Source organism: Halyomorpha halys, unplaced genomic scaffold (genome assembly GCF_000696795.3).
Source record: "Halyomorpha halys isolate HHAL.00 unplaced genomic scaffold, Hhal_1.1 Scaffold45.1, whole genome shotgun sequence".
Classification (NCBI taxonomy): domain Eukaryota; kingdom Metazoa; phylum Arthropoda; class Insecta; order Hemiptera; family Pentatomidae; genus Halyomorpha; species Halyomorpha halys.
In genome coordinates this window covers 2,316,294-2,329,671 of record NW_027113993.1, presented here as the reverse complement: position 1 = coordinate 2,329,671, position 13,378 = coordinate 2,316,294, and the positions used below count along the sequence as shown (strand labels likewise).

The following is a 13,378-nucleotide window of genomic DNA, read 5'->3' as shown; positions in this document are numbered from 1 at the left end:
AAAATATCAACTTTTAATAAAAAAGAGAGAAACGCAAGGATATACAACAGGATTACAATATGGTAAAATACGAATAGTAACATTCTCTTATTTATATACATTCATTTTATTTTGGAGGTATCCACAAGAAAAAAATTAATAACAATCATACAATTATGGAATGAATTATAATTTATAAAGTAAAGATGTGTTAATTTAATTAAGCATTATATAACTATTCATAAATCTATTAACAACAATTTCATATACAAATAAAAAATATATAAATACATAAAATATATCTATATCAACAAATACAAATTGCACACACTAAATCATAAATAACAAACTTTTTAGTTACAAATTCTTCACAGTTTTTGAGACACACTTATATGAATATACATACATGTTAACATATACAAATATAAATATACATATTACTCTATAAATTAGGAGTCTTGATTGAAAAATGTTTCTTCGGGTAGGTACGTCATATTGGATCTATGAGAGATTTAATGAAGTTATTCCCATTGATAAGTTTTGTTGTAGCGACAACAAACTCAACATTGGCTAAAAAACAAAATTTATAATATTCATAAAAAAAAAAAAAAAATAATAAATAGTACAAATAGTTGAGATACATCTTTGGAAATGTATAAGAAGATTCTATTATTTTTTTTTTTTTTAGCTGGTTTTGAAAGCATACTTCAATAATCACCAACCTTTAATTCCTATTGCGATTACTTTTTATTGAATCTTTTATTTTTTAATACTTACATAAAAAAAATAAAAATACGGCCGAAATTTCAAAATATAACAATTTAGTCACTAGTTTATCAGAATAAGGTTGAGTTAAAACAAGATATATATTTTGTCACATTAGAGCACAAATATAGATAAGACAATATAATAGAATTTATGTTTTACTATCAATTTTGATTCATGAACCATGTACATCCTCAACTAATTTGCCTAAATTCACAAATAATAACTTAACAAATGTTTAATTGAATTCACAATATGTGCTAATGTTTTTAATTAGATTTAAATACTTTAGCATAGATTAGATAAAATTTTCAACTTACAGTCCTCCTGCTGGGATAGGAAACGCAGAGCTGATATTTCAGAATAAGTACAACCTCCTAAGAAAAATACCAGAACAACTTTAGGACTGTCATTAATAGATGATGTTTGGCTTCCAACTGATGCTCCTGAAAATTAAAACAAAAAAAAATTGTATATCTGATACAGGCAAAATCAAAGAACATATTTAATTCAGTAATGTGTGGACCTTGAGAGCTTTAGGATAGGCCGCTGGAGGATCCAGCTACATTTTAATTTATTAGTTATTAAAATATTTCCCTGATGTTGGTGTCACCTGAAAGGTTTTGACAAGCAAATCACAACCTCCTCACCCCCACTCTGTCATCTCAGAATTGACCAGGAAGGGGATAATGAAAAAACCCAAATTCACAATAAAAGTAACTCAAAATGCACTTTTGCAGCAGCCTAGTTTTAAAATATTTTCCGATAGGAATCACCCTGGTCCAGGAGTCAGGAGTGGGGGGTGGTACACATATGGTTCAATTTCCAGCTAACGGGTCCAGACTTCTTTGGTTGAGAACAACTGATTTAATTGGTAAGTTAAACACCAATGAATTTTTGATAAATTTTAGAAAGAGTACACCAAAGTCGATAACATATTGATAAATAATAAGTATATAAGATGATTACTTCTTCTATTCTGGCTGTGAGGTCCTGGTTGCGTAACATCTAAATTCGGTCCAGGTAGCAAAGACAAAACATCAGTCAGATTTCCCCAACCTCCATTCCTGACAATATGTTGCACCAAACGTACACTCAGAGGAGCATAAATACTATGAACATAATTAATATCAACTGGTGCCACTTCGCTGCCATCCTCCACAGTCAATCTCAATGTCTTCCTTAGAACTGTGTAACTTCGAGAACCTTGCTGTAAATTCATTAATTTCAAAATATACAATGTACTCGTTTATTAATTTTTATGAACAAAAATATCAACAGTAAACTGCAAATTTAATAGTCTTGAATAAAAAATTATTTGAAACTTTACCACATCCTTTAATTCCTTATTAATTCTCTCCTGTTTTTGTACATCACTCTTTGCCACCACTTAAAACACATATGTAGACCATAATTAGGCATTTTATTTATAATTTTTATAGATCAAAAATTGACTACAACACCTGTGAAGTTGACTATCTACATTTATCATCAAAAAATAAAAAGTATAACTTGACAATTTAATTGATAAATAAATCAAAAACAAAATATTATGTTTGATGCAATAAAAAGAAATTTCCAAAAATATTTGCATAAGGATTATTTTATCTATTGGATTATCTTTCAATAACTCAAAAAATAATACCTGCCTCTTTTTAAAAGACAAAACTCCTATTTTAAAGTGACTGGCTCATATTTCAAATTAATAGCTATTATGGGTCAGTATCAGTGATTGGTAATAGGAACTCAGTAATAAAAATTAATTGTTGCAGATTGGGACTAGTCGACAGAAGTGAAGAAAAATCTTGAGATTAAATAATGTATTAAAATTGTATTAATAATGATCATGCGTTCCTTCTTGTAGCCTACGGAAGAAAATATTAAGTGCCATAATAATAATAATTACAATAGAACAACCATTTCCTAAGTTAATTCAAGCAGGAAATTTTTAAAAAATTGTAATAGGAGAGAATGAGTTTACAGGAGCTCATTCAATCACACACTGCACTACTTAAGCTACACGGCACTGCTGGGATTGTTAAGCTACTGTAAGCTCCTCTCTAAATGACCAGCATTGCACCCTCCTAGACCACTTCTATTCCTGACCATCTTCTCTTCCCACGTCATGAAACCAATTTACTATCGTATAACTTTGTTTTTCTTGAGTTGTAGAACATCAGTAAAAACGTTTCACTTCAAATTTTAAAAAAATCTATACTATCTTGGGTATTAACTAGCATTCTTACTTCAATTCTTTATTAATTAAAATAACCCAATCGAACTTTAGGACAGTCAGTCCAGCTCTAGAAGCCAATTCTTCAATACTTTCCTTTGTTTGTAGAGGTCATTTTTGTTCAATTTACAAAATGAATTTTATCATTTCCTTAAAAAAACTTTTAACAATGTACCATGTTACTGCTTCAATACAATGACAAACATTGCACAGACTGTCTAAACCTCAATAAGGTTACTTTATTGATGTGAAACTAATGAAGAATTGAAGTAAGAGGACTAGTTACACAATTTCCTTTGAATAATAAAACACTAAACAAAAAATATACCTGAACTTTCAATAAGCCAGCATCTTCAAGATTTGTTAAAGTTAATATATGTTGGAATCCATAAGTATGAATGATTTCCCTTTTATAATAATCAAGGACCTTTTGTTTCAACCCACTGTTTGTAGCAGACTGCATACATATCAACCTAAGAACCTAAAATAAAATAATAGTGTACTTATTTTGCTACAAGTAAAAGGTTATGAAGAAATGCAAAATTTTACCATTAAAAATTTAATGGATCAAGCATATCAGATCTAAATCTACCACAGTTTCAGAAATTGTTTGGCTTATAAAGGTAAGATGTAGACTAGATTAATATAATAAACACAGTACAAAGAGTTACTTTGTTGACCTCAAGGACTAAGAGTGGTGTTCGATGTTAGAAAATTAACAAATCTTCCTAAAAATAACAAAACTAAATGCTGGAATATTTCTTTTGTTCCGTATTCTAGTATTAGATTTTTTTTTTTTTAGGAATATAACAATCACATTAAAAGTTACAGACACATAGCCAATAAATAACAATTCGAAATTACTTTAATGAGTGGTTGCTCATGAGCAATACAATCTTCAATATGAGACTGGATTTTGTCAGTATCAACACCCAACATCAGTTCTTGCTCTAACTGCAGGGAGTCAAGAAAGTCACTTGAATCTGTCACTTGCTTAATGAGCTCAGCTATCGGGGTATCTAAACAAATAAATATATTTCATTAGTAAATAGATAAAAACAAAAGTACTATTTCATTGTTGCAGTCCATATAACAAAGAAGGTAACCAACTAATCGTTTTTCTACATATTATTCCAGTCAATGCTAGGAAATATAAGGTCCCAAAACTTAAAAGCTGACTAACAGGTTATTTTATCCTTATATAACTTACTTTAGTTGGTTGACTGAAAATTGGTCTTTTATGAAAAAATAAGTAATTTTTTATAAATTAAAAGCCCTCAATCAGTAATGGAGACCTTTACACCAATGGAACAGTTGTATCTACAGGCATTGAGCTTTATTCTTACAGATAAGTAGGAAAAATTTGTTTTTCTTTTAAAGTAATTGTGGCTGTATGTTACACTGCTGCTCCTACTTGGTGGGTAAAAATAAATTATTTCTTCTTTTTTTAAGGAAAAAGTAATTTTACATGCTAATGTTGAGGTAGAGTCTAGTCTTAGGCGGTTCTCCAGCCTAATATCCACTTTACAGAAGGCCCTCGACAAGGCATATTCAATAGTAAGTTAGGAACGGCCGTGCCAGAGGATGAGCCCTGGGCGCTGACACAGATAGAGGAGGTCTAGGTAAGAGAGAGTCTGAGGTAGAGTAACAGTTCTAGTTGCCGAGATGAAGCGGACGGACTAGAACTGTCAAGATAGGAGCCAGCTTGCTAGTTGCTGAGATGAAGGGGATGGACCAGTAAGCTGATAAGGATAGGTACAGCTCTAGTTGCCGAGATAAGCGGACAGACTAGAGCTGGGAGATGAAGTGGACAGACTAAGATTGCTGGATAGAAGGAAGGCCATCATCATGGGTATGCCTACAGAAAAACAACTCTAGTGAGAATTGATTGGCAATGAACCTCTCTATCTCAAGTAGAGTGTACGTACACCACCCGCACTAAGACTAGGCCTGGGTAAGGCTGTGGTTCAAAGATCAAAGAGGGGATTTAGAGCCCCTTATTTATATGCCTAGTCCATATGGCTGTGACCGAGAAGCGGTCGGTAAATGTCTACTTGAGATAGTCTCGTGCATTGTTTTGGTATTGTTTAATAATCATTTTATCGACATCGTTAAGTGTTATTTTACAGAAATTATTAATATATAACAATATGTTTTTACAAAATGAAGTAATATGTAAATTTAAGATCTTCTGGGAGGCTCGAGATGCAAGGCTCTGGTGAGTTATAGCTAAACCGCTTGCTCCCTCTCGCTACACTAATAAATTATTTCTGTCAGTGATAAATTAATTAATATTGACGATCTTATCCTGGCAAGACATCTTGTGGTGCACTGATGAAGTGATGTTCCAAAGAACAGTTATAAAATTCATGCAGTATTAAAAAGAAGACATCTAAAACTGTGGCAAACAATAATAAACAATTTATAAAGTTTTCAAAAATAAAATAATAAATCAACCTGCTGTGACTCAAGAATTTCACAGAGAGTGTGGATGAGATTCAATTAGTTCTTCTCAAAATAAGAATTCATCTTCAAATGTGAACTGGCTTATAAGCCAACTAACTAGGTATAAAATTGGTTTCAATAGATTTGGTATTCATTTTGTCAACAAACACATTAAAGATAAGAATGATTCAAACACACACGACAAAGTACTAAAATGAAACTCCTAGTTAATAAAATAACATTATCATCTGAAAAAATTACTTCATAAATCTTTAGAAAAAAAAATATGATAGTAAGTATTATGAGGTAACTCACGAATGCCAAGAGATTTCTTTATAGCTAGAATGTGTGGAAGTTTTGCAACTAGCACTTTCATCTGTTCAACACTTCCCATTCCACTTCTTTCCTCAAGCTCTGATTTAATCATATTAGCTCTTTTGCTCAAAACAGCACCTACAGCAAGAAAATTTTTGTCCCTTAAAAAAAAAAATAATAATCTTAATAATTATTTAATCATTAAAATTTAGAAATAAGTATTTAAAATATTATTCATATTGTACCTAATTTCGGCAAATAGTTCATCAGCTGAATTCAAAATAACTTGTTTTTTATCTGACATAATATCTTTTTCGTCTTCAGTATCAAAGTTTTCAGATGGGAAATGTGCAGTTGCTAAAAATAAATTGAACTTTTAAAGAAATTAAGAAATTATATTTCTAATTATCTAAGTTTGTATCATTTTAGAAATCCAAAATAAAACAAACTGTTTACATAAGCGAAAAATTACGTATGATAATCTTAATTAAGGAATATCTACAATCAGGACAATCAGGATGGCAAAAGAAATTAAACAAGAGCATAAAACAACTATGTACCACAAATATTGTACAAAACTAATAAAATTAAATAGTTTCATATTAAATTATACTTTATTCTGATCACAAACCAGAACCTCTTCAAGATACCTTTTCTTAATTATTAATTATAGAGGAAAATAAAAAATACCGAATATAAAATATAAGATGCAATCATGTATAGGCATAATAGTCTCTTGTGGAACATAGTAAAAAGCAAAGTTGCTTATTACTAAAATTTAAAAAAACAGTAATAAGGGGCAGAATCTTTTTTTTTTTTTTTTTATTACTCCCTACCTAGTTATTTCTGACATACATGGGAGGGGAAGTTATTAGAGGTAACCAACCAATTATAACCAGATTGGAGGGGTCAAGTTTTCATTCCACGTGGCCACCATAAGTCAAACTCCTCAGGCTGGATTCAAACCAGTGTTGTCACAGTTATGTCGTGCTAAGGTGGATGGCTTTACTCTCTTGGCCAAAAACAGCCTTAAGGGGCCAAATAGTTTATATAAATACCTATATAATTCCATAGTATAGAGATCACTTTTCCTGGTTATCTTTACTTTTTTTTTTATTTATTGAATTGCAAATACTGATAAAAAATGTGTACACTACCAATGAAATTGCAACATACAATGGGACCATTCCTTCAGCAGTTATAGAGCAGTCGGAGAACAATATTAAAATATTCTATTAACAGATAGTCACAACTTTATTTTTAATTAATAAAGAATAATAATAATAATTCACATTAAAAGAGCTTATGTAGTTTTATATGTTATTTATCTTATGTAATCAATAAGTTTTATAATAAAAAGAATGGATTTCACTAAACATATTATCTAAGATAAATGTACATAGTTTATGTTGCATGTTAATATAATTCTGGTATTCACCAATAATAAATAATTAAAGAAACATAAAACTCACTATTTTTAATTTCAAACAACTCATCTATGAGTCCTTCATAAGTAAGCTGTGTAGCTAGAGGTGTAAGTAAGTCAACAGTTCTATCCAAAAGTATTAAGTGGTCGATTTGCGAAGTACTAGGATAAGTCCTCGGTTCCAAGTCCAGACGACCAAGCAACTTCCAAACATGACTAGCAGCAGCTCCTTTACCAGTCACTTTAGGTATAACTCCATATAATTCTTGGAGGGTCATTATAGCTTGTGCAGCTTGGTACAAGGAAGTTGGATCTTTTTCTAAATAGAAATCCTATAACAAATACAAAACAATAGCCCTTTTTCAAAATATCATTGCTCAAACTGTGATACCTAGTAAGTCCAAAAAAATCAACACCAGAATTTTAATAATATTTAAAAAAATAAAAGAATTCATCCTAGAGACATAATTTTGGAAAATACCTGTATCATTTTTTCTGATTTTGAAAATTATCACCAGATCTTTGTAGATTGGTATATAATTTTTATCTTGTTGTAACACAACTAAGATTTTTTCAGAATTCAGCTTTAGCGATGACAAATTGTATACAAGCAAATTATTGTGCTATTTTTAAATTGCATTGATTTCTTTCTTAAATAAAATGATTAAAATCTAACTAAAATTAATAAAATTCAAAAGAAATATATCTTATGGTAAAAAGCTAAATCTACATACTAAGCTAAATTGGGCACTCAAAAATAACTATATAAATTAAAATAAAAAATAAATTTGTACACAGAAAAAATTTTTTAAACAAAATAGTTTCAAGATTTTAAATCATTTAAAATATACCTTAAAAGTAGTTTCTACTTCCATTGACAACACATCACTATCAAAAGGAAATATATCACATGGCAGATCTTCAATAAGACTGAAATTCCCATAAACTCCTTTGGTCTAAAAATCAACATTAATTATAGATAAATATATCTAATAAATCACTGATAAATAAATCTTGGTCAAATGCATGAGCTCAAATCTAATGATAATAAAACAACATAGAAACACATTAAACTAAAAATGATTAAAGGATATCTTTTCATGGGTAACTAATTAGAGTTTGGTTTATCTAGACTGCACTGTACTGGTCTCTAAACAAAATTTATTCTAATGTTCAAATATTTAAATTTTTAACCCCAAAACTAATTATTTTCATTTTACATACAAATGATTAATAAATGTTATTTATCAACATAATGCATAAATATGCTATTAAAAAACATCAAATAATCCTATATATCAAAAGAATTATTTATACATAGTCCTTAATTTAGACTTATGAAATAAATTTAACTTTTTATATATGAAACATATACATTTTCTTTTATCATCAAATAACAATGTTTTCTCCATACTATTAATATTAATCAACTTTTTCTTTTATAATATTCACTTTTAATTTTTCAATTTCCAATGTATCTGTTCTGTTCATGGTAATAGTTAATATGTTTCACTTTATTTGACAAGAGACTTAAAATAACACTCCAATAAAGTAAAAAAGCTGAATAATTGCAGGCAGAAGCTGTGAAGACAAGGAATGAAATGACGAGAATTTCAATGATCTGTCAGAAAAATACTAAAGCAAATTGAATAGAAGTTCCTTTCACGAACAATTTATGAATAAACTTGAAAACTTCCTTACACAAATAAAATTTTAGTTCATTTATGTTTTTTACTTCATCAGATAATTCATTTACCTGTCAAATAAGCATCTGAAATGTTCCAGGAAATGAAGTTTTCAAAAATAATAAAAAAATTATGGGTTTCCATGAGAGCCACAGCAAAATACTTTTTATAACATGGTACAAAGTCCGAGATGTTGTATTTATGCTAATAAAGGCCCGATTTAGATATTTGTTAGTTATTGAGGGAATTCTTATTAAGTATCAATATAATGTTAATGTCATGTAAGAAGGGTGAATTCAACAATTTATAGAGGATAATGTTTTGTGGTTTACATGGTTTGGGAAATTATATATGTTACAAATAACTATATGTTTAACGTTTTTTAAAACCTGGAACATTCCTGATTGAATTTTGTTTCTTAGTCGATTACAAAAGTTAATTATTGAAAACATCTATTTTTTAGAAAATCATATATTGCATTATTCTAAGATACAACAATTAAAATTAAAGTTTTCTCACTTTAAGTCTCTTTTCACAAAGTTGACTTCTTCTTGGAATAAAAAACAAATAGCAATATTTTCGTATCCCACTTCTTTCCTCCCTAAAAATAATTTTTAAAAATTAATTAAATAACATGAAAACAAGGACCTTCTTAAAAAATTTAAGCATTAAACTAACTCATGAACTATGTCAGCTATCATGTCCATAAGATGTATTTGAGGTCTGGATATAAAAATTATGTTATTCACATTGGTTACAGGAAGCTTTCCAAATTTGAGGGGATACATTCTTGAAACATCATGATCCAGCAATATCTTGTACTTGCATATCAATCCAACAGGCCCAGCCAGTGCTTCATCCCAAACAATTGCCTTAAAAGTTAAAATAAACAAAAAAAGTAACAGACGATCTTGAAATTAAGCTCTAACCTTTAATGACTTAAAATTGACTCTATGTTATACTTTAATTCTTAAAAATAAAATCTTAACAATGTTCCTCACCCCTTTTTTAACTATTCTAAACACCTGTATATAATTGTAATTTCAAGAAAATTTAAACATAAACAAGCAGGGATTCATGGTTACTTATAAGCTAATTGTGGCTATTAATAACAAAAAATAAATCTTTATCCGCATTGGCCTCATAAATGATATTCTGTCCATTACTAGTACACATATCAGCTCCTCTCCAACATGCCAGGAAACCAAATCAAATAAACTCACTGACAGTGACAGAAAAAAATATTAAATTAATTTGTATTGCTAAAATTATAGAGAAATATTTAAATAGAAATAAAGCACTTAATATAATCTAACATTTTGTATAAATAAGTTATTTAATATTTATTAATAGGAAGAGGAAAAATATTTCACTTCTGTACTTTCAGCCAACTCGGCTGCTTTTTGCATTTAGAGTACAATGAGGCCATAAGATGTGTCTCTCCCCCAAGCTGGAGGAGCTGATGTCAACTAATCCTCAATTGCTATATGCATGTATAGAAAAAAAACCAAAGACGATCAGAAATTAAAAAGCCAGAATCAGATCATCCCTGTATATAAAGGAATGCGGGATAGTCTAGTAGGCAGAGCGCCAGCTTCCTTGTGTTGAATGAATCCAAAGTCTGGGTTATTATACTAAACTTTCGCTGATAGAAAAAGTAGTTATGAAAGAAACTGCAGTTTTTAATAATACCGCTCATTAGGTTCTCTCAAACCTAATGTAAATATCTGACATTCCTCAGGGGATTAATTAATTGGATAGAGTATAGTATTGATCATATTGTTTTCCAAGAGCAATGTAGTAGTGTGCTGCACTGAATGCAGCTTATACAGTACTGATTTTATTGCTATGTAATTCCTTAACAATGTGTTGTTGAAAAACTTTGATTATTATTATTTGGCTATAACTCAGATGGATAATACTATAACAACTAGAGTAGCATATGAGACAAAGAAGTAGATCTAGAAAGGAAAGGTAACAAGCTTCCTGGGTAGGAAAATAAATTTTTAAAACCAAAGGTAAGCATTTCATGGAGGAATTCAAGCTCGTCAGTGACTATTCTCCTATCCCTTACAAAAGAATCATAATGATTAATACAATGACAAGTATATTCATAAATTCAAATTTTTTTATAATATTTTCCTTCCTATTTAATACCACAAAAGGACTATTATATTTGTTAAAATACTTAAGAAATACTTAGTACATTTTATTTTGGCAAATCTCTTGCTCTCTTGTCTGAGATAAAATTAATCAAATTTCCTCAAAGCTAATAAATGAGTCTAATGAAATATTAATTTTTCACTAAAACTAAAAGTGCAATTACAAAGAACATCATCACTAGTTATTACATTTTTAAACGTACCTTCGGCCCATTGCATTTATCAATCAAGTCCAAAATTTTTTTTCTCAAATGATCTTGGAGTAAAGCAATATTTACTTTACCTCCACTAAGATGATTTGACATGATAAACAAATCTTTTTATTCAGAATAATAAGGAAAAATCAAAGTCAACCGTTTTTAACTTCTGGCAATTTCAAAGAAATACTAACACCCCATTGTTACTATATCAATCATAAATAAGGAGATAAGGTTTCCTTAAGTATTAGGTTATATACACATGACCCATAGAGGATGAAATTTAGAAGTTCTATACCAATAAAAGAGTATTGCAGGGCCATCTGATATCTCCTTAATGCTGGATCTACACGTTTGCCACTTGCCGCAAATCTAAGAATTGTACAAATGCTTGGTAGCAACAAACGTCTGAATCCACAAGCTTGTTTTGTTCTTCCGATTTTTTCCGGCTCTTAAATTTGATTTAATATTTTTCTATTATAAAATGGAACAAAATAAAGATAGGCGAAATAAAAGGAAACGTATATATCAGCAAATTCCAAACAAAAGCCAGAAACAACTGTTCTTATATTTAAAATAATCCTCAGACCACTGCTGATGTACGGTTATGAAGTCTGGGGAGCGGCATCCTTCACGAATAGGAAAAAACTACAATCTTTTCAAAATAAAGTCCTAAGAATCGCAGTTAATGCTCTTTGGTTCATAAGAAATAGCCAATTGCATCGCGAATTAAATATGAAGTCAATAGAGGATTATATCAAAAAACGGTTCATGAAGTTCCGCTCCCAGTTACCGACAGTTAAAGGAGCAGTAACCTACAACCTGGGAAAGCCAACCTCAACCGGAAGACTGAAGCCCAGACTGCTGCAGGACATTCTTTTATAAATCTTTAATAAATATAAAATTAATTCATAGTCACACTACCTCTATTTACTTATTATTATTATTCATTTTTTTTCTCTTCCCTTTTTCAAATTAACTTGTTTCTTTTTACTATTAGAAGGCAATTGTTTGTTTTATTTAAGTGTATCAATATCATTATTTTTTGTTATTAATTTTACTTTCCTCTTTTATTAAGAAGCATTATTCTTATCTATTAATTTTATTATTATTTTTTTAATAAGAACATTGTATATAGTTAGGGGTGTCATTTGTATGACTATACCCCCTCATAATCAACTGTTAAAAAAAATATATAAGTTATATCAACCATGTAAGATCCACCAGGCCGATCTGGTATAAAAATAAAATAAAAAATATAAAAAAATATATATCAGCAATGTAGGTTGTACATGATAAAAATTCATATAAATAGTCGACAGGTTAGCCACGATTTCACGATTTCAGCCCATCAAAATATAGTCTCCCATCGGGCGCCTCCCCAGGTGGCGGATAGGGGGATTCTCACCAGATATGGTGGGAACCGGGGAAATAAAATACCCGGGGTGGACCAAAACTAGATTCAAATCCAGGCGCGACGGTTCCTAGAATAGGCGGCGTACTGGTCAGCGTCTGTTCCTCAGGTTAGAGGCGGCTGTTTCAAAACCTGGCAGGAGGTATGAAATGCGAAAATACTATGAGAAGTATGGAAGATGGAGGTAACTGTGCTACGGTGCAGGGGCACGGAACCCCAGTACCGGCGCCGATTGGGAATGCGAAAGCGGGTTCCCCGGCGTCGTCATCATACGACCACAGTGCTGCAATGGTGGGAGACTTGGCCATTGTAGCATCTAATGCTACAAGACTTACCACAGCAGAGGTGATGCAAAATCTTGGGAGCAAGATTAAACAGCTTCTCTCCTTCATCCGCACCAAGAACAATGTGCATGGAAAGATAAGGAGTTTTGGATGCGAAATCCAATTGTATTTTGAAAAGTTGGAAACAGCTGCACTCCCTATCGAAACTGCAGACGGCCACACCCAAACGAAGGAGGTAAGTCCACCTAGGAAGAATGCAGTTAAATCAGAAGGAACAGTAACCACACCTTCTTTAACAGGTGATAAAAGGAAGAACACTGCAAACAAGAAGAAAATTGCACAACCCAATGCACCAGTGGTGCATCATAATGCAGATCACCCTCTCTTGCAGATCTCTTATACAGTTCAGCGTGGAGAACAGCAGGAGGAGCTTTGGCAAGAAGTGCGAAAGAGATCTAGGAAGAAACCTCGCC

General features: G+C 30.8%; 1 protein-coding gene across 1 annotated transcript; it reads right to left on the bottom strand.

Moving 5' to 3' along the window:
- Nucleotides 1-136: 136 nt before the first annotated feature.
- On the bottom strand, nt 137-11,446 carry car (vacuolar protein sorting-associated protein 33A). The gene is made up of 12 exons (XM_014434126.3): nt 11,214-11,446; nt 9,527-9,720; nt 9,368-9,449; nt 8,015-8,119; nt 7,210-7,495; nt 5,983-6,094; nt 5,738-5,898; nt 3,842-3,996; nt 3,306-3,458; nt 1,714-1,954; nt 1,065-1,190; nt 137-549 (listed from the first exon to the last, which is right to left on the bottom strand). Exons 1-12 carry the CDS (start codon nt 11,313-11,315, stop codon nt 470-472), a joined length of 1,797 nt encoding a protein of 598 aa, XP_014289612.1. The 5' UTR covers nt 11,316-11,446; the 3' UTR covers nt 137-469.
- Nucleotides 11,447-13,378: the final 1,932 nt, after the last annotated feature.